Source organism: Gopherus flavomarginatus, chromosome 9 (assembly GCF_025201925.1).
Source record: "Gopherus flavomarginatus isolate rGopFla2 chromosome 9, rGopFla2.mat.asm, whole genome shotgun sequence".
Classification (NCBI taxonomy): Eukaryota; Metazoa; Chordata; order Testudines; family Testudinidae; genus Gopherus; species Gopherus flavomarginatus.
Window position 1 is genome coordinate 195,922 of NC_066625.1, and position 22,048 is coordinate 217,969.

The following is a 22,048-nucleotide window of genomic DNA, read 5'->3' on the forward strand; positions in this document are numbered from 1 at the left end:
AGGACCCGTAAGCAGGGAAGCCCCACCCCCTCAGCAGGGCTCAGCTTCTCTCCCAGCACAAAGCCCCTACCAGCCTCCACACACACAAACTACAAAATACAATCCACAAGATACTAAAACCTATGAATGGTGTGAAGAAAGTGATCATCCTAGAGGATCTCCCAGTCGACCGCGATCTCCGGCAGCAACACAGCGTGGCTGCTTAAGGCAGGGGTCTACCTCTGTGCATGCTGCTCCTGCCTGCAAGCTTGCAGAGAGGGGCAGCGCGTGGAGCCACATGCCTCCTGCCCTCCCCACCCCAGGGACTGCAGGGGCACATTGGCCCCTTTCAGGAGAAATATGGGGGTGGGGTAAGCAGGGAGTCTGCCTTACCATCGCTGCACCCACCACCGATCGGGAGCCACTGGAGGTAAGTGCTGCCCAGCAGGAGGCCGCACCCAAACACCCATCCCTGAGCCTCTTCCCAGAGCCAGCACTCCATACCCCCTTCTGCACCCCAATCCCCACCCTGAGCCCCCTTCCGGAGCCAGCACCCCATACCCCCTCCTGCACCAGGCTCATACCAGAGCCCCCTCTCACACTGCGAATCCCTCAGCTCCAGCCGAGAGCCAGCACACCCTCCCAAACCTCAACCCCCTGCCCCAGCCTGGTGAAAGTGAGTGAGAGTGGGGGAGAGCAAACAACAGAGCGGGGGGGATGGAGTGAGCACAGCAGGGCTTTGGGGAAGAGGCAGGGTGGATCCTTAGTTGCCCTTAGATTCAAAAAGTGATCTTGGGTGTAAAAAGGTTGGAGACCACTGCTATAAGGAAAGCTGGAATCCCATAATATTCATCACTAGCTAGCTAAATTAAAATTGAAAATAAGGTTCAATTTTTTAATAGAACTGGACATAAGCAGCGGGTGGAGCCCCCCTTTGGGGAAGCTAGCCCCTGGCTCCGCCCCTTCCGCCCACACCCTCCCCATGGCCAGAAACCCGAGACCCCCTGCTCCCCCCCACGGCCAGAGCTACAACTCTCCCCCACACCCATCCAGAACACCCTGACCCCCCCAGCCATGGGAGCCCTGGGCTGGCCGAAGTTCTGAGCACTCCCCACCTCGGCTGGAGAAGCCTCAAGGAGCCCTGGGCTGGCTAAAGCCGCGCTGTGCCTCCCCTCCCCAGACCCAATCTACGCAGAGGAAAAGTGTCTGTTAAGGTGTTTTTGATATGCCCCAGGCAACTTCCAGGGTGGCTGAGGAGGCAGTATGTGCCTCCTCAGCCGTTCTGGAACCTGCGTGGGGCATAATAAAACAAAACTTAACCGCCAAACCCTGCAACGGGAGGCTGGGGGTGTCTGGCCGCCACAGCAGAGCCTCTCCTGGCCTATTAAACCCACCGACCATGGAACTGGACCAACCCAAAAAGATGTGGTGGATTGTCCACTGCTTTAAATCACCACGTATATCTTTCTAAGAGAGATGATTTAATTCAATCACAAGTTATTAGGCCTGATGCCAGAATTAATGGGTGAAATTCTATAGGCTTTGATATCCACAAGGTCAGACTAGATGACCACAATGGTCTCCTTCTTGTTTTGCAATCTATGACTACGCTTCCATATCCTGTTAATGAATCTCAGCACATCAATGAGATGGTATAACCATAGCACAAACTTTTAGGCTGAATGTATTCTCTCCATACATATTATGCACTTCATTTAATGCTCAGTGCTTGCCTTTAATTCGTACTAACAAGCCTTGTAAATTCTGCTGCAGAGTGTATATGTATAGGCATATATAGTTGTAGATACAGGAGCACACACAGAGAATTTAAAGGATACATGATATGAACCACTGGGCCTTTGTTTGTAAAATGGCCTGAAGTTTTTGCATAGTGTGTATATTATATGATTACCAAGTACCCATCCGTCACAAGGCTCTGGTCCACCTTCCACTTTCACTAACTTCCTTCTGCTTCTTAATCTCATTCCAACCCCACTTTATGAGAGCATGTCTAAGATGCACATCACCTAGGTATCCAAACGACTTCCCATATGCCGCCCCTTAACGTCTCCTGGAAAGGCATTCGGTAATGCTAGTTTGTTTCCAATTTTCAGCATTAAAATAAGTTCTGCTATTTCTATTTATTTTTAAATATACTGTTATTTAGGCAACAGAAGATAACCAAGGGAGCAGACTTTATCTGAATGGACAGGCAGCTTGGCTGAGAGTCCAGTGGCTCAATCACACAGCAGAAGGATGGTGATTAATTCCATGTTGGTAAAATTTATTAGACAAGCATTGAGAATTACTTTCCATACCTTATTGCATTTCTCCACTGTTTCAAATTCCAGACTTTTTAGCTTTTTATTTTTTTTCTCAATCTCCTTTTCTTCTGTTGCTCTTAAAAGTCCTGCTTCCTCAAAAATCTCCTTCAACAATTTTTTGTATCCCTGGAAAAAACAAAGACATTACATAAAGCCATTCTATTTCTGTTTGTAATTTGCATTGGCTATTTATTTTACAAGGTTTTGTGATTACCAATAAGCTGTAGTTAGATGCAGAACACTAATAGTTTTTGCCAATAGTAGGATAAAAACATCTATCCTAAAAAAAGCTGGAACTACAGAAAATGGACCAGTACTAAGTAATTTTAAAGTGATAGTCCTTTAACAAGAAATCAGAATGGATCAGCAAACCTGTTCAGTTATTAGCTCATCATAAAGAGACTGCTCTGCTTCATCCCACTTCCTTCGCAGGGCTTCAGTCAGTGTTGGATAAACTGAAAAATGGAAAGTAAAGCTGTCATAAATACTAACAGCTATACTTTCCTTAATTGACTACTTGAATGTAACCCTAATGCTGCTATGTGTGTGTTTTAACAGCTTAATGCTTCACTTCAACATGGATCACTGAGACCGTAAACTGCCACATTCACGTGCCTGGACCTGTTCCTCAATCCTATTTAAATCAATAGGAATTTTCTCAATCACTTCAAATGGGAACAGGAGCAGGCTCTAGAGGTCTAATGCTCCAAGACAGCAGCAGTGACCAAAGGTCTCTTCTTCCAGCTCCAGCCGTCCAGAAGGATGCACCCTTCACTGCTGAATGAGATCCAGACTGCACCCTCCTCACTTATAGACTACTGAAACACATCCTATCTAAGAATGACCACTAAGGCCAAATGGAGGCATACTCCAAGGGGTAGCTGGAGTGCACAGCATATGGTGGCAGTATGAATCCAATTCAAGGTGCTGGACTTCAGTTACAAAACCCCAAAAGGGCTGGGGCCTGACTATTTCTGTAAACCCCTCTTAGGGCTGAGCCTCACTCTTACTACCTTCAGGGAATATTTCATTAAATCTCTCTTCATGCAGACATTTTTCCAAACTGTTGAATGCACCCACTGACTTGTCTAACTGGAGACTGGGATGGAAGTGGTGAGAATGAGAGAACTACACTCTTGTACACAAATAAATTTACGAAGGTGTTGTTTGTAGATTATGTAGGCTGAACTTATTGCAATGCTCTTTGTATTCCTCCATTCCCTCTCCCACAAGCTCTCTGTATGCCCACCATCCCAGCCCCTTCTTTTTCCAGGAATTTCCTGCAATTCACCCGAATCTCTTCCTTGCAAGGGTCTGTGTGCCCCTCACTTCCCTCTTCTTCCATATCAGGTCCCTCACTCTCTCCCCATACCAGCAGCTCAGCATGCAACCTATTATCCTCTTTCCCCCATACTCCATTCCTCATACGAGGGTCCTCCAATCAACCCCACACAGGAGGTCTGTGTGCCCCTCATACCAAATCCCCCATGCCAGGGGCTGTGTCTGCTCCAATTCTCTGAAGGCCCTTCATTCTGGCCCCCAAGCCAGGGGCTGTGTGCAGTCTTATTCCCCACCTTCCCTGGGTCCCTCAATCTTCCCCCAGCGGGCTCTGTGCCCCCAATTCTCTCTCCCCCATATCAGATCCCCCCAACCAGAGGTTCAATGTGCTCCTTTCTTCCCTCCCTCCATATGAGGGTCCCCAATTTTCCCCTAACATTCCAGCAGCTGTGTGAACTTCTCTCTGCTCCCCTCAGGCCCCTCCATTTCCCTTTCCCCCTACCACCATTATTTTCTGTCCAGAAGAGAAGTCATTCAGCATGTCAATGTGTTACACTATTGGGAGGATAAGCTGACATGAGCATAGGTATTGTGCTGGAAAGTGTGATCTACAGATAACTGTAGATATGCTAGAGGCTGTGGCTAAAGAGCTGTCGGGGGCACTTTTGTTCCCCAATCTCCCTCCCTTTTGATTTTCTGCTCTTCCCCAAGATCAAATAGGATTCTGACAATTAATGCCTAGAACATTCTCTGAAATTTTGGAACTAACTGGATGGAGTTTTCAAAAGTTATCCCATTACAAACAGAGAAATGCCACTGAGGTGACTGTAGGGACTTTGCAAGCTCAGATAAGAGTGCCAAATTATTATAGTGATGGGTACTTTACAAATGCTTGTAATAAACAATGTTACATTTACTTCTCATTGACTTAATGATACAAACTAACAAACCAGAAATCTAAACTTCAAGGCTTGGGTGAAAGGTCACCTGCCTCTCACACATGCACAGACCTTTTTATCCCACCTACCTAAAAGAGAATGAGGATGGCAAGCAAGAGGAGTCTCAAACATTAGAGAGTAAACACAAGTACTTGGCTCAGACACATGAGCCAACTTATTGTTTTTTCCACAAAGAAGAAGAACCTGAAGAGCAGAAAAAGAAGCATGAGAGGAAATAGGTTAAACACACAATACAGTCACTAGTTTCATGTTGAACAGAACCAACATACATCACTAACTTCCCATTTTACCATGAGTATAGCTGCATTCCAGCAAGTCCTGTAGTCAGCTCTCAGTGCTGCCATCATTATACCCAATGCAGAAGAAAGAGGTCACAGCCACTAGTTAAGTCTTTTTCACATTACGTTATTTTAAAGCATGGAACAAGCTTGTTCCTTTCCCAATGGGAAGTGGTTCCTCCACCTTCAACCCACCTAAGTCACCACAACTTCCAACAGAGAGAGACTAAATTAGATGCCCTTCAGAGCCTGTCAGCATCACTCAGCAGGTGCATTTAATACTGAGTGATGCATGTTCCCACCTCTGAAGGACTACCAGCCTTTGAACAGTGAAAAATTGAATCCAGGTCTCCTAAATTGCAGTACAAAGTAAAAAGCACTAAACACTAGGTTCTTATGTCCTTTAATTTTTCCAGAGAATATTGATCTACTCTACATTGTAGATGCTTATTATGATCTTTACATTTTCAGCTTTAATGTTTCATGACCTTTTACAAGCAAAACCCAAGGAGGATTCAAATTCTTAGTATTAGAAATCATGTAATACTAGACGGCCAAATATATCTTCAATGCGCCTACAGGAAGAAAGGATGCTCTTATGGCATGCGTAATAGGTTCCCTTCTCCACCCCTTGAATCAACACAAACAGGCTGAATGCTTCCCAGTTTATAAGCACCATTTTTTTAATTCAGTGAGTCTCCTTCACCAGTACAGCCTCATGAAGCAATATATAGCTGAAACTCTCCCCTTAGCCCACTATCCAGGGAAGGAGAGAGACAGATCTTCTCATCCTGAGATCCTGCCTCCCCTAGCCCTTACCAGACACTCCCCTTGCACTTTCTTCTTGTCCTCTAACTTCCCAGCTGACAGGTTGGTTGCTCTCACTAGCTTGTCAGCTTCCTGCCTAATTAAACCACTGAGCACCCCTCTCCAATTAAATCCGCTCTAGGGGGGAATAGGTAGCACCTTAGTGACAGAGTACTGGGCCAGTTCTAGGCTCCCAGCACTCTGTCACAGTAAGACAGTGCACTCGAAGTCAGAAATCTTGGTTCTATTGCTGGCTCTCCAACAGGATTCTTCTGTCATCTTGGCCAAGTCACTTCACTACCCGCCTCTCTTTCCCATTGATCAACCTATCTATCTTAGGATTTTACATAACCGCCCATCACTGTAGTATCTAAGTGCTTCCACATAAAACCAATAGCAATAGGTATTATCTTATGTCACAGAGGAATGTGAGACTTAATTTTGTAAAGCTCCTTAACTTCTAGGAAGGACCTAGAGAAGTGCAAACATTATTTTAACAAGGGGAGAAGAGAGGTCTAAGGCAGGAGTTGTCAGAGTTTTACATAGTATGGACCACATATTTTCAGAGTCTTTTGGACACCTCCTTCCCGTTCACAATCATGTAACATCCCTTTTCAGCAACAGCAACTGCTCACATGTAAGAGTCATGTATTTTAACTGTTTTTAATAGTTTTGTCTTTTTGACAAAAAGCTAATTATACTATCTCTATTTGCTCTTCATTTCACCTCCCACCCCTTCTGCCCACATCTGTTTTGCTCCTCTCTCACCTGCACATGCTTCTTGTGACCTGGCCCTCTACTTTTCCCATACAAGTCTCTCTGCCACTTGGTTTCCTTTCAACTAACTAAACTAAACTAAACTACCAAGTTCTCTCTCCTTGGATCCCTAGACATGTGTCATCCAGTAGAGGCTGGCAACTCCAGTCCCACGAGTAATTCTTATTTCTCTTCCTCTTATTCAGCAGTGGCCCATAGCAGAAGTTACAGAGCATTTGTCCCTAGTGGTAATGGTAATACCAGAACATCCTATTTTGCATGAACAAAAAGAAAAGAGTTAAAGTCTCTAAACTGGTGTGAGTGAAAATATCATCAGCTTTTTATCCTGGTTTTACCCTCCATTCCTAACTGTTGTCCCATATCTCATCTTGCATTTTTCTGCTTCATGTCCTAAGCCATGAACTCTTTGGGCAGGAAAAGATCTCAATTTGTAAAGCCCCATCTAAGTTTTCAAGTCCTATGGTATATTAATGGCTTTAATAGTTTAAACTAGTACAAACATGCCATCTGTATTAACTGCATCAGGATGATTAATTACTGTACCTTTGTTTCTCTGGTTTTGGTTTCACATGAATCCCCTTCTCTCATCCACATGCCAACAAATGTGTTGTTGTAAATTTCCCATTCATGCCAAATACTGGAAAAAGAGAACAGCTCAAAAGACTTGTTTTATAATTTTGGAGAAAAAAGTTTAAAACTTGGTAAGAAAAACAGAAATACTCTAACACTGTATTAAAATTCACTTTATCAATTTCAATTTTTTGAAGGTCCTTTAATATTTCCTTTTCTTAGGGCCCAGATCTGCCCCATCACAGATCAATTACCTCATAACCACAGTGGAGTTCTTTAATTACTTATAGAGTCTCCATCACCGTAGTTTCTGGGCACTATGGTTATTCTGACGTCTCAAAACCATTTCCACGCTTTCTTAATCAAATAAAACTGAAAAAGGGTTTGTTTTTGTCATCAATAATTTGTCTGAAAGAGGCATTACCAAACTGCAATCTTCTCAACTGCTCAGAATACAGAGTAAGCCCAATCAAAGTATGTCATCAGGTGAGTGAAACAAGAATACAAACTCAAAAATGTGCTCACTCTTCAAAACTTGTCATGAAGAGAAGAATTTATTGACAATATATTTCTGGAAAATGACCTATTCCAATTTAAAATGAAATATTCCCTGTTAGACCATAAAACTCATGACAGTCACAAGAGCGGCACTGTGGTCTCACAATCAACCCAGGTTGGGGGCCAGGACAGAATCCTGACTCAGAGGATAGCCTTAGGGATTGCCTACCCAAGGTTTTTTCACATTGACTTTTTTTTTTTAAACACTTAAAATGCCTTGGGTCCATACAACACAATTGGTCTTTCAGATGAAGTGCCAACTATTGCAAAGTGGATTATCCATTTTGAACGTTCATTTCAGAATGAATTAGTGCAGAAAAGGGTTTTTGTGGCTGCATCTGTATTTTGCACTGACTTGGCAGTCCTACAGTTGCTCTCCCACACTGCATTGCATCACACCACATCAGGACCAAGCTGCCTGTTTACCTACGTTCACTCTATCACTCTGGGAGGTCATTTAAGCTGGATATGACCTCCTCATTTAAATGCTGCTGCATAACCACAATCACCCCCTTTGCGATTGCAAACTCCTGGAGCTCCATACATCAGTATTATAACACTGTTATTATTGCAACCATGCTTTGTGCATCTGCATGAAACCATGCAGAGATCATGGACTTCCCTGTCAACTGGACAGAGAAGAGGAGCAGGCCTGCCTTTACAACAGCCACTGTAAGGTCATTAGAAAAGTCATTTCACCTCTGTTGTTCTGTTTCCCATCTGTAAAATGGGGATAATACTTACTGCTTCACAGAGGTGCCCTGACAAATAACATTTGTATAGCTCTTTGAAAATATAAAAACACAGTAAAAGGAGGGCAACCCATAAACCTCAGCCTGTCCCATTCACTCCCTTCCCTTAGTTTACTGAAAAAGACATGGAAATCGAACCCTATAAAAATTGTGGGGCTAACAAACCAACACTTTACTTCAGTTTTTATTCACTTTGCTTTTCGTAGTTTTTCTTGTGTGTGTGTATGTGTATGGTGTCTATTTACACTAAGCCAGTGGTCCCCAACCTTTTTCGTCTGGCGGGCGCCAGATGAAGGATCGTGGTGGTGGTCGAGCATCCACCGAAATGCCGCTGAAATTCGGTGGCATTTCAGCAGCGATGCCTCTGGATGACGCTGCTTCTCGGTGGCAAGCAGCGTCATCCAGAGGCATCACCACCGAAATGCCACCGAATTTCGGCAGCATTTCAGCAGATGCTCAACTGCTGGCCAGGACGCAGGCGCATTTAGATGCCCCCGTGGGCACCATGGCGCCTGCGGGCACCACATTGGGGACCCCTGCACTAAGCTCTCTGAGGCAGGAACTTTATCACAGAATAATAGAAGATTAGAGTTGGAAGAGACCTCAGGAGGTCATCTAGTCCAACCTCCTGCTCAAAGCAGCACCAAACATATATGATCTGTAAGGTGCCTATCAAACAACTGGAGGTCAAAAATGCAGAAAAGTAAAATATTATTGTTACATGATAATGCAAGGTCTTGCCTTTTAGGATGTGGCACCCATTTCAGGGTGCACTGCGATCTCCAAGACACAGATTCTCTGTATTCTGGAGTTTGAAGGCATTTTGCAGAACAACCAGAGGGACTTAGATACTAAATTTTTGGAATGATCTAATTTGAGTAGAAAGAATAATCACACACTTCAAAAATACTCAGTAACTTTCATACTCAAATATGTAAAATCCTCATTTTTGGTTCTCAGTCCAAGAAATCCTTTAAAACATCAAGTTAGTCCATCCATTATCTTTCATGATGTATAAACATTTTAAAGTGAAACTGAAACAAGCACACGTCTGTCCTCTTGGAACATCAGTTTTCATTTTTGCTTAACTGAAACAAAAGTGCTTGATCGCGGAAAGAACCAGGCTTTGCTAACCCCTGAAAGAAAAAATATCTCAAACACTTCTAAAGCACCTATCCCTACAGCATCTAAGCAACAAACAACAAATAAAGATAGCACTGACTACAGCATTCGTAAAAAGAGGCTCCTTTCTGATGTGTGGGAAACAGGCCTTTTTGAAAACACAGGTCTTGAACTTAGACCTGAATCACAGATTAGGGTTGAAAGAGACCTCAGGTGGTCATCTAGTCCAACTCCTCTGTAGTCAAGCTCAGGTTCATATTGATGATTTCTGACCAAGAGTCCCATAGCTAGGGCCCTGCAACATAGGATGTTTTGCCCCTTGCACCCAAGAATCTGATCCTGGACTAAAATGGTCCTTTAAAAGTATTTCTGAAAAGGATAAATACCCTAGCTCAGCAGTTCAGTGCAGTGTCTCTGCATCCTGAACAGTTTCTCAGGTCAGGACTTTTCTCCAACAATTCTGTGGCTCTCTCAGTTTCCAGACAAATCTAGTTATTCAGTGGTTCTGGGTCTTCACAGCTTAAAGACCTATCTCCAGCACGGGCTCCCTACTGCTGTCTAGGAATCCACTGCAGCTCAGCTAGCTTGTAGGATTCTCTCCGATGCTGACAAGAGTGACTATAAACTAGTCTCTGCCACTATCTGGTCTTAAGGCCCACCATATTTCTGGGTGTAACCTCCTCCTCTCAGACTTTCTGACTATTCTACTTGCAGGGAAGACCAGCTCTTCACTCACTTTCTACCCATCTGCACATAGGAAATATTTACAGAGGCAGGCACCTCTAAATCAGTCTTTGTTTTTAAATTAAATGTATGCTAGCTCCTCTACCTGTATCTAGGCACTGACTATACAGGCTGAATGGGCTTTTATTAAATATGTTTAAAATTACTTCTAGGCTCAGACCAAGAAGGAGTTTCATTTCAAGAGATCACACTTGAGAGCTATATGCAACTCAAAACTGAGATTTAAGGAGAAAGTGCCCATGGAAACTTTGTCTAATGTAAATTGTGGTTGTATACTTATTTTGTGTTTCTTGAAGGAAATGTATGTCATGTGCAGATGACAATGGCTTCCAGTCTCTTTTTGCGTTAAGTATAAGACGTTAATTTTGAACTATAAAGCCCTTAATGGTCTGGGACCTGACTACCTCAAACTGTATGTCTCTTTGTGTTATGCCACTGGAACTACAATTAGCTAAGCCATTCAACATCAGAACAGGTGGTTTAAATGGAAGAAGGCTGGAGGTATGGTATCTTCAGAAACTGGAATTTATTGCCCTGTTGGTCCAACTTAGCCCAAATTTGTTAACCTTGTTGAGATAGATATGTATTACATTATATACTAATGTTAAATATGTAAAAAGTGTGAATAGAAAGGAGTAGTTAAATGATTGGATGTGTGCCTGCCTTTTTAGCCTTGCTGTAAATTGTTACAGCAATTTCTGTAACTAGCTCAAGGACAGAAACATTAATTATTTGAGACCTAGTGAAACAAGACAGAAAGTCTGTACCAGAGAGTGATAAGGACTTTGGGAAACAGTGTTGTTTTACCACTAACCCTTTCATCCCTTGGAATTTTGATTGTGCCTATGTAAATCTTGTAGTCATGTTCTTTAGCAATGTAAAGGGGGAGAGAAAACAGAATAACATGTAAATCAAACGTATTAAGCTGGAATGTAAGAACGCTGAAATGTGAGTATGCTGGGTGAGTGGAAGTGAGTGTCTGTGACAGGTAAATAATCGATTAGGAAATAGTACCAGCCAAACTCAAAAAAGATTCACACCTATCTGCTGGCTGAAGATAACGCAGGAAACCGGATGACCCCCAAAGAGCAAGCCGGAATCTGCCCAAGCGCATCAAGAAAAAATTAAAAATAACATATGCATAACACTTGCCCGTCGTGAATGTACCATCCGCCGGTCAAGCTGATTGATGGTTATCTCAATCATGACAGAGCAATTCTCATAAAAACTTACATTAAACCAAAGACCTATAAAAATAGAGCCAGGGGACTGTGATCTTTGAGTCTGGTTCTGTGACCACCCTCCAAGAGCATCAGATGCGCATCTGACAACGGCTCGGCTCCAACCTCGTGTCCAGAGCACCTGGCCAGTGACTTGGCACGAGCAACTGAAGGTTGGTAACTATAACTGATCATTGCAGAACTTGCATGAATGTTTGGCCATGGCTACACTTACAGTTTTGCAGCGCTGGTAGTTACAGCTGTGTTCGTACAGCTGTGTAGGGCCAGCGCTGCAGTGTGGCCACACTGACAGCTACCAGCACTGCAGTGTGGCCACATTTGCAGCACTTGCAGCGCTGTTGGGAGTGGTGCCTTTTGGTCAGCTATCCCACAGAGCACCTCGTCCCATTTTGGCGCTGTGGTTTGTGGGAAGGGGAAGGAAGTGTGCAGGTCTTTCCGCTTCCTGTTCCAACGCCCCGTGGTGCTTTGATACACATTCCGAGCAGTTTGGCGGCATTGTGAGTCTGCAGCGCGATTTCTGAGATTTCTGTTACAAATGGAGCCTGAGCTGCTGAGGACCTTGCTGATGAATGTTGCCAGCACATCACGCATGGCAGTGGAGCTATTCCTTCAGCTGCAAAGTGACAGTGAGGAATCAGACGATGATATTGAAATGCCTGACGCTCAAGACACTCAATTGCTTGTGGCAGTAACAGACGTGCTCAGCACCGTGGAACGGCACCTTTGGGCTCGGGAAACCAGCACTGAGTGGTGGGATCACATCGTCCTGCAAGCCTGGGATGACGAGCAGTGGCTGCAGAACTTTCGGATGAGAAAAGCCACTTTCATGGGACTGTGTGCTGAGCTCGCCCCTACCCTGCGGAGCAGGGACACGAGATTGAGAGCTGCCCTGCCAGTGGAGAAGCGGGTGGCTATTGCAATCTGGAAGCTGGCAACTCCAGACAGCTACCGATCGGTGGCGAACCAGTTTGGAGTGGGAAAGTCCACCGTTGGAATGGTGCTGATGCAAGTTTGCACAGCCATTAATCGCACCCTGCTAAGAAGAACTGTGGATGGCTTTGGACAAATGGGTTTCCCTAACTGTGGAGGGGCAATAGATGGGACGCATATTCCTATTCTGTCACCACCCCACCTGGCATCAGAGTACGTTAATCACTAAGGGTATTTCTCCGTGGTTCTGCAAGCGCTTGCGGATCACCGTGGGCGTTTCACTGACATTTACTCAGGATGGCCTGGAAAGGTGCATGATGCACGCATCTTTCGGAACAGTGCCCTGTTCAGGAAGCTGAGGGCCGGGACTTTTTTCCCAGACCGCAAGATCACAGTAGGGGATGTCGAAATGCCCACTGTGATCCTTGGAGACCCCGCTTACCCCTTAATGCCTTGGCTCATGAAACCGTATACAGGGAAGCTTGACAGGAGCAAGGAACGGTTCAACTACAGGCTGAGCCGGTGCAGAGTGACTGTGGAGTGTGCTTTTGGCCGTTTGAAAGCCCGCTGGAGGTGTCTTTATGGGAAGCTAGATTTGGGGGAAAGCAGCATCTCCACTGTTATATCCGCGTGCTGTACCCTCCATAATATTTGTGAAGGGAAGGGTGAAAGATTCAGTGAGGAATGGATCTCCGAGGTTCGACACCTAGAGGATGAATTTGCACAGCCAGAGAGCAGGGCTACTAGAGAGGCCCATGAAAGGGCTTCAAGGATTAGGGATGCCTTAAGGGAGCAATTTGATGCTGAGAGCCAACAGTAATGTTTGGTGCCTTTGCTGTGCTCCTTTCTACCTTGGGGTACAATATTTACCACTTCCTGCAATAATAAAAAGTATTGTAAAAGCCATAAAATCCTTTATTCAAAGTACAGCACATAAAAGGCCAGGGGGGTTAGGGTGGTGGACTGTACATTCAGAGGTTTGAATATGTCCTGTTTGGATTACTGTTCAATGTCTGCTGCACTTCAGGATTACTATGCTGCAGAATAATGGGGGTGAAGTGCACAGGGTAAGAATTGTAGTTATCAGGGCTGGTAGGTGATCGTACAGGTGTTGGGGGCAGCTGGGGGTAATAAGAAACTGGCTGCTGGAGAAAGGTGTTTTGTGCAAATACTGGGGAACAAGAAAGAGAGCTTTGGGAGGGGTGTGGGTTACCACGGTACAGATCTGCCTGCATGGCTACGAGAGACTCGAAAAAGTCAGTTTGGCGAGCCAGGAGGCTTATCATGTGCTTTGAGGTTTTTTTGGTAGCCAATTCCTTTCTCCTGCTTTGTGTTTGCCTCCACTCATACATTTTCTCTCTCCATTCCTGCGTCTTCCTACTTTCTCTGTTGTAGCGATTCATAACTGCTTTGATCAACTCCTCTTTTGCTTTTCGTGGATTTTTTCTCAAGTTCTGCAACCGACGTGAGGCCAGTGATCCGGCTGCATTAGTCAAGGTCACTAAAAAAAACAGATAGAAACATGTAATACACAGAGGCTACATTGTTTATTATCACACAGTGAAGGAGTTTGTAGACTTTTTGTAGCATCATTCCCACATACCTAACATAACACAGAGAGGCCAGGGAAGCGAAGGCATGGCGAGCAATGAGGTGAGTGTTTCTGCCCCGACTTCACCTGGGAGGGGGAACTGACTGATGGCTCACTGGGTTTTATCTGCACTGGGTACAGGAGGTAGCTGGTGGCCTGCACAGGGGACAGTAGGGAACATGAAGGTGGCGAGCTGCTGGCGGGGGGGGGGGCGGTCCGCGGAACTGCCGGCCTGCTGGGGGGGGGGGGGGGAGAACGCACCGCAGGGCTGGCTGCCTGCTGGAAAGGGTGGGGGGGGGGAGGGGGAGACCGGAACGCACCGCGGGGCTGGCTGCCTGCTGGAAAGGGGGGGAGGGAGACCGGAGCGCACCGCGGGGCTGGCTGCCTGCTGGAAAGGGGGGGAGGGAGACCGGAGCGCACCGCGGGGCTGGCTACCTGCTGGAAAGGGGGGGGAGGGAGACCGGAGCGCACCGCGGGGCTGGCTACCTGCTGGAAAGGGGGATGGGGAGACCAGAGCGCACCGCGGGGCTGGCTGCCTGCTGGAAAGGGGGGTGGGGAGAACGGAGCGCACCGCGGGGCTGTCTACGTGCTGGAAGGGGGTGGGGAGACCGGAACGCACCGCGGGGCTGGGGGGGACCGCGAACCTGGCGCCCTGCACTCAAGTATCCCTAAATTCTCAACAGGGTTTCCTACTGCCAGATATATCACTGCTGCGTGTTACCTGGGAAGAGAGGGAGGGTCTTCTACAGCAATGTGGATTCTGCCCTGGCCCCTATGCAGCTTGCCTGTGTGCAGCCATGGTACCCCCACCCCTCGCTGCACAGTGGATTGGACGAGTTAGCCTGACCGGGACAAGGACCACGGTGGCTCTCCTTATAAACTTGCGAAAGCACATTGCCCACGCTCTGGCTGCAACTTTTCAAGAGATTACCGAGGCAGATTACAGAGACGTGATAGAGCAAATCAATGGGCTATTCCACGTTTAGGCATGCATGCAGGCAGCCATAACCCAAACCGTCCTCTCCCAAAACATAAAAATATGCTTACCCCGAGCACGATCCTCTGCTTCTTCCTCACCAGCAACTTCCAGCTGCTGCGACTGGCTAGTCTCCTCCTGGCTTGAGAAGAGCTCCTGGCTGCATGCCTCCTGGGACTCCGGGGTGTCTCCCACCACCACAGTAGCCTGACTCTCGGCTTCCTCTACACCCTCCCCCACTTCTCCCTGCTCTGAACTCTCCATCGTGCTCCTAGGATTGGCAGTGGGGTCACACCCAAGTATGGCATCCAGCTCCTTGTAAAAACGGCAGGTCGTGGGGGCAGCTCCTGAGTGGCGATTTCCCTCACGGGCTTTGCAGTAAGCACTGCGCAGCTCCTTATTTTTACCCTGCACTGCAACACGTCCCGTTCATGGCCCCTTCTCAGTAAGGACTGTGATATCTGCCCATAGATATCATAATTTCTCCGGCTGGAGCGCAGCTGTGCTTGCACAGCTTCCTCACCCCAAACACTGATGAGGTCCTGCAGCTCAGAACTGTTCCATGCTGGGGCTCGTCTGGGGCGTGGAGGCATGGTCGCTGATTGATTGATTGCACTCCACACCTGGCTGAGCAAACAGGAAGGGGATTTTTAAAATTCCCAGGGCATTTAAAGGTGGGGTCAGCTGAGCCCAGGGCAGTGGAGTGTGCAGGATTACCAGAGAGGCTTAAAAGGTATGCTGGGATACCTCCTTATACCCCGGAGGTCAATAAAAGTGCTGGTGGGCGTCCACACTTGCTGACCAGCGCTGGATCACCAGCGCTGGAATCGCTACACCCGAGGCTCGACCGGGTGTACAGCCAGCGCTGCAACCAGGGAGTTGCAGCGCTGGCCGTGCTTTGCAAGTGTGGCCACATCCTAAGTTGCAGCGCTGTAACCCCCTCACCAGCGCTGCAACTCCCTAGTGTAGCCATGGCCTTTGTGGGAGTAAATAATTCTAACAGCCGTCAGTACTGTTCTGTTGTATTTGCAACAAATGTGGCGATTTGCCTTATCCCTCTTATAAGATCCTGCTGGTATTTATTTTATTAGTGTAACAACCTTTAGGACACATTAAAAGTCCTATTGTAAAGATATGGACTACACATAATTTTTGTGCTCTGTAAGTGAGACTCGACGGGGCTCGACCCTCCCAGGTGAGGAAGGGAGCCACACCGGCCTCAACTTGTCGTCTGAGGGTCTCGGTTCCCGGAACTGTCGCCCACCGCCCGGGTAGCTCAGTCCCTGTGGACGGGACCGGGCAGTGGTACAGTCAAAGGGGGCCCAGCCCTTGGTTCGGGCGGGGCACCAGTTACACAGTTATCTCAACTCCGGCCCTTTGGTTCAGGGGCGGGCTGGTCAAGGGTGCGGGTTGCTCGGGCCCTTTGGGACAGGACCGAGCAGTGGCACAGTCAAAGGGGGCCCAGCCCTTGGTTCGGGCGGGGCACCAGTTACACAGTTAATTTCAAGCTCAGGCCTTCTGCTGCAAGGCTGAGCAACAATATACAGTCAGTTAGGAGCTCAGGCCCTTTGTCTCAGGGCTGAGCAGCAACGTACAGTCAATTCGGGGTTCAGGCCTTCTACTGCAGGGCTGAGGAACAATATACAGTTAGGTAGGGGCTCAGACCCTCTGCTGCAGGGCTGAGCGACAAATCACAGTTACCAGTTTAGCTGGCTTCTTCAGGCCAGGGCAGGGGGATTCTGCCACCCGTGGACAGGTGGCAGGGGGAACGCAGGCCCACCCACTCCACTGCGTTCCAGCCCGGGGCCCTAGTAGCGGTGATCACCGCTGCGGGTGGTCAGTGGGGATCCTGACCGCAACACACTGCCATGGGTATCGGGAAATCTGCAGCCTGACTCAGGTCGGCTGCCCCCGGGCTACTTCCAATATCCCCCTCCGAGCCTACCTGGTTTGTGGAATCAGCTTCAGAGATGTCCCACCACGTCGGCTCCTCACGGCTAGGGCTGGGCGGCAGGTCCAGCAGCTCCTCTGGGAAGTCCGGCCAGGCCTGTTCCGGGATGTCCTCAGGGCCGCAGCAGGGACGGGGCGGCTCTGGCAGCTCCTCATTGTAGCGAGCGCAGGGAAGCTCTGGCAGCTCCTCGTTATAGCGAGCGCAGGGAAGCTCTGGCAGCTCCTCGTTATAGCGAGCGCAGGGAAGCTCCAGCCAGTCCGGACACCAGCCTGCGGCCTTAGCAGCTTCCCAGTCAGGAGCTCCCGCTGACAGGTCTGCTCCTGACGGTGGCTGGGCTCCAAATGAGGGCTGAGAGCCGGCTTTTATCCTTCCGGGTCGTCGCTTGACCCTCTGAGGGGCGGGACTTCTACTTAGAGGCCCCGCCCCTATGGATGATTGACGGGGCTCGACCCTCTCGGGTGAGGAGGGGAGCCACACCGCCTCGTTACATGCTCTTAGAGTGTCCAATAAATAAATCTCATACTTAACTATAATGCCTCCATTTTGTAGTTATGTCAGTTCTGCCTTAAAATTTTTTATTTGGTGTTTTAAGAGACATGATCCCATATGTGGGATAATTCCCATTCCTGGCAATCTCAAGCAGTTGATGTAATGCTACACGTGATCCAGAAATTGGGAAAGGATTATTAGAAAGCATACTTACCTTTAGAGACCTCTTCCACCTTTTACTCTCAGCATATGTTAAGACCAACTAGGATTGCTAAATTCTGGATTCTCATGGCTTAGCTAAGATGCAGTTTTTAAGTTTAAAGCAACAGCCACTAAAATTGTATTTTCATCATTAACTATAAAGTAATGAGAACAGCAGCAACTAGATGACACCTACAGTTGAAAGATGTCAGATTGATCTGTTTTATGTATTCTTAAATTAAGTCTCAAGAATAAAATGCTATAGTCAAATAAGAAATTAAATTATTAAAATAAATGGTCAAGGAGCCTAATTTACTAAATGTCCATGATTGTTTTTCCCATAGACATACGGTCAGAAGGGATCATTATGGTCATCTAGTCTGACCTCCTGCACAATGCAGGCCACAGAATCTCACCCACCCACTCCTGTAACAAACCCCTAACCTATGTCTGAGTTACTGAAGTCCTCAAATCATGGTTTAAAGACCTCAAGGTGCAGAGAATCCTCCAGCAAGTGACCCGAGCCCCATGCTGCTATTAGAAGAGGTTTAACAAGATACATTTTGCAGCACTTTCACACAAATTGTGCCTTCAGTTACACCCTTACAGCCTCTGCATCAGCTTCTACAGGGCAGTGGCACTGGTATAACCGAAAACAGTTTAGGGAACAGGGTTTGGACTAAATGCCAAGATTAGTTTATTTTCAAGGTAACGTAACTATAGCTAATTTAAAAAGTGCTGATTTCAAGAGTTCTACAAAGAACACAACTCACAAACTAAAATAAAAAGAAGAGTCTGGATTTTCTCACCCTAAAATCCCACTGTAGGCATTCCACCGAAAGGTCTGCTCGTGCTGAGTGACATTATTGAAAGGACAGAACTCATATTTATACCTAAAAAAACAAAATAAGTCAGATTTTAAAAAATAAAATGAAGGCCTATATCACAGCCAATCCTAAAAATACAGTCAGGCACCTAAACCAGTTACTCACGTAGATTCCACAAAACTGAAACACTTGCCAGCAAGCCTAAAGAGATGTGCAGGACCTGAAAATAAAATGAAATGGCTTGCAAAGGGGATAATAGGTTGGTTAAATTTAAACAGAGTTATCATGATAATACAATTGTATGTGTACATGTTGCAGATTTAACATTCTACAGAGCATAAGGCAATCAGCATCCAAGGAACCTAAACTAAGGTACTTATTTTGTCCTTGTTACCACAGTATCTTCATGCCTCAATCTTTAATGTATTTATCCTTCAAACACCCTGTGAGGTAGGGAAGCACTGTTATCCCCATTTAAGAGACTGGGAATTGAGGCACAGAGAGAATCACACAGGAAAATTATTTTGACTAGGTTAGGCGCTATATAAGTGATAAGTACTAACTGGTAGCATCTGGGATGCCAATAATTATCTGTGAAATTCAGAGAAGAAATTATTCTTCCATAAGGCTAAGAAGCATTTTCATGATTGGATTAAAGAACATGGACTAATCATGTAGATATTATATTGTGGCAAGTGTTTCTACCAAAGTCTATCTTACTATTAGACAACTGCAATAAAAAATTACATACTCACACACAGATTCTTTTAGATTATAATCACAAAAATGGTATTAACTACACATATAATAACTGACATTTGCACACACCTGAGATTGGGGAAGGTGCCATCTTTGGAAGGAGCCTGTTTGTCTGAGGTAGGAATGGGTTGTTCAATCTTTTAAAAAAGAAAAAAATACTAATTTAAAATGATTTAGACTAATTTAAAATGATTGTTTTCCATTTGCGCTAAGATTAAATTAGAATATTTTTATCTAGGTATTTAATATGTCCCCCAGCACCCTAGTATCTGAGCATCTAAACAACAGCCAAAACCATCAAACGTGGATCCTAAATCCATATTTATATACCTGAATAATAGCAGTCTGATTTTCAAAGGTCCTGAGGATGAACAGTTTTCATTTTCTTCAATGAGCCACATGTATGATCACATGAACCCCTGGTAGGGTCATGGTTACTTACTGTAACTGTGGTGGTTCTTCCAGTAGATGCAGCCATGCATTCCACTTAGGTGACTCACAAACAGTATGCACCCCAGGAGGCACGGCTCAGAGTCTACCTAAACAAGGATTGCAGGACCACCCTACCAAAACTTGCATCTACTCTGGGTGATAGGTAATGGCATAATGGTTCATAAATGTATGGATCGACAACCACATAGCAGCCCTGCAAATGTCCAATATTGAGATGTCACAGAGGAACGCTATTGACATTGTTTGATCTCTCGTACAATGAGCTCGCACCCACTGAGGCGGTATAGCCGAAGCTATTTCATATGCAGTCTTGATACAGCATGTTATCCACTTAGAGACCATCTGTGAAGAGACCAGTTGCCCTTTCATGTGATCTACATATGACACAAGCAGATGAGGCAAGCATGACATGGTTTAATCCTGTCCCAATAAAAGGCTAGACATCATCTGACATCTAACCTACGGAGATGCTGCTTCTCCAGAGGTCAATGTGGCTTAGGAAATAACACCAGTAAATGTATCACCTGGTTCAAATTAAACAGAAACTTTAGACAAAAATTTGGGGTGTGGTCATAAAGTAACTTTTTTCTTGGAGAACTGTGTATAAAGGGGCTCTGACATCAGAGCCTGGAACTCACAGACTCTCCTTGTTAGTCTCTAAGGTGCCAAAAGTACTCCTGTTGTTTCTCCTTGTAGATTATCACTACCCAGAACGCAGTCTTCTGACAAGCTGAAATGGACAAGATGCCAGGGGCTCAAATGGAGATCCCATCAAAGTCACTAGGACCATGTTAAGGTCCCACAGAGAAACCAGCTCTCGGACCAGATGATGGGGATGAAGAAGCCCTTTTAATAATCTTACTACCATGGCATTGGAGAAGACTGATCTTCCCTGAATGGGGGTATGACATGCTGACATGGCTGCCAGATGCACTCTCAACGAGCTAAGCATAAGGCCTGACAACTGAAGGTGCAGCAAGTACTCCAAGTTCTCCTGGACAGAAGCAAGCATCGGCTGAGGTCTACAGGCCAATGACTGCACTGAAAATCGCTTCCAGTTTGCCAAATATGTCATTCTGGTAGAGGGTTTTCTACTATTGAGTAAAACTTGTTGAACAGCCACCAAAAATTGCTCTTCCTCATTCAGCCATGAAGAAGCTGTGCTGTGAGACGTAGGGAGGTGAGAATGGGAAGTAGGGTGTGACTGCAATTCCATGTAAGTAGGTCAGGATGGAGAGAGGAAGGGATACAGGAGGCTGAAATGACAGTACAAGAAGGTCAAGTACTGCCTTGGGCACATTGGGACAATAAGAATGAGCTTGGCCCGATCCTCTTTCAGCTTGAGGATGACCTGTGGGATGATCAGCATTGGGTGGTGGGGCAGCATACAGGAGAGCTAACTGCCAACTGAGATGGAAAGCATCAGACTGGGAGTCCAGACAGAGACCCCCTTGAGAACTGAACAGACAACACTTTCTGTATCACTTGTAGCAAACAGGTCAATCATCAGAATGCCCCAGATATTAGGAATGGCAATATACAAAAACCTGTAGGAGAACACTTCAACCTCCCTGGCCACTCTACAGCAGACCTTAAGGTGGCCATCCTGCAGCAAAAAAACTTCAGGACCAGACTTCAAAGAGAAACTGCTGAGCTTCAGTTCATCTGCAAATTTGACACCATCAGCTCAGGATTAAACAAAGACTGTGAATGGCTTGCCAACTACAAAACCAGTTTCTCCTCCCTTGGTTTTCACACTTCAGCTGCTAGAACAGGGCCTCATCCTCCCTGACTGAACTAACCTCATTATCTCTAGCTTGCTTGCATATATATACCTGCCCCTGGAAATTTCCACTACATGCATCTGATGAAGTGGGTATTCACCCACGAAAGCTCATGCTCCAAAACATCTGTTAGCCTATAAGGCACCACAGGATTCTTTGCTGCTATTACATCAAGATAATTACTTTAGTGTAAAATCCTTGTGGTGGCAAGGCACTGTAGTTTTAACCTTGATGTAGCCAGTCAAGATAAACCCCATATGAGAGAGCAGTTATTTCAACTTGCTACATTAAGGTAGAAACTACCTTTGCCTCATTTCCACTAGGATTTTACACTGAAAGAGTTCTTGATGTAAAAACATATTTTTTTTTTTTGCAGTGAAAACAAATTTGCTCAGGGTGCAACCCATGGGCCAAGGAGTTTGACAGGAAGATGACGATTATCGTTGCCAAATTTCATGTCTATGATATAAGTAAATATGCCCAGCGGCCACAAAGGGATAGCAAATTGCTGTCAGTAACAAGAGAAATTCAGCATTGAGAAGTACCAGGGCCACGCACCCAAAGGTGTTCGGCTCCTCCACGATTTTCATCTTACCAGCTGACGTAAAGAGACCTATAAGAAAGAGGGCAGAGGGCACGGTCAGTGGGTGGCAGAGTCGGTGCGCGGGAAAGGGGCTCACTGGGGCCCCCTGTGTGTT

The 22,048-nt window shown here is 46.1% G+C and overlaps 1 protein-coding gene across 7 annotated transcripts in view; it reads right to left on the minus strand.

Moving 5' to 3' along the window:
* Nucleotides 1–22,048, minus strand: part of GNPTG (N-acetylglucosamine-1-phosphate transferase subunit gamma) — a 32,379-nt gene that overhangs the window by 10,073 nt on the left and 258 nt on the right. The window contains exons 2-9 of one of the 7 annotated variants that reach the window (XM_050967661.1): nucleotides 21,909–21,963; nucleotides 19,183–19,250; nucleotides 18,337–18,420; nucleotides 16,832–17,491; nucleotides 6,946–7,039; nucleotides 4,609–4,723; nucleotides 2,676–2,758; nucleotides 2,298–2,429 (exon numbers count right to left, since the gene is read on the minus strand). In XM_050967661.1, the coding sequence (XP_050823618.1) occupies nucleotides 2,298–2,429; nucleotides 2,676–2,758; nucleotides 4,609–4,723; nucleotides 6,946–7,039; nucleotides 16,832–16,992 (585 nt within the window). In that variant the 5' untranslated portion in view covers nucleotides 16,993–17,491; nucleotides 18,337–18,420; nucleotides 19,183–19,250; nucleotides 21,909–21,963. Of the gene's footprint in view, nucleotides 1–2,297; nucleotides 2,430–2,675; nucleotides 2,759–4,608; nucleotides 4,724–6,945; nucleotides 7,040–16,831; nucleotides 18,421–18,519; nucleotides 18,575–19,182; nucleotides 19,251–21,895; nucleotides 21,964–22,048 lie in introns of those variants that run through there. The other 6 variants (XM_050967658.1, XM_050967659.1, XM_050967655.1 and 3 more) reach the window with 6 other exon arrangements.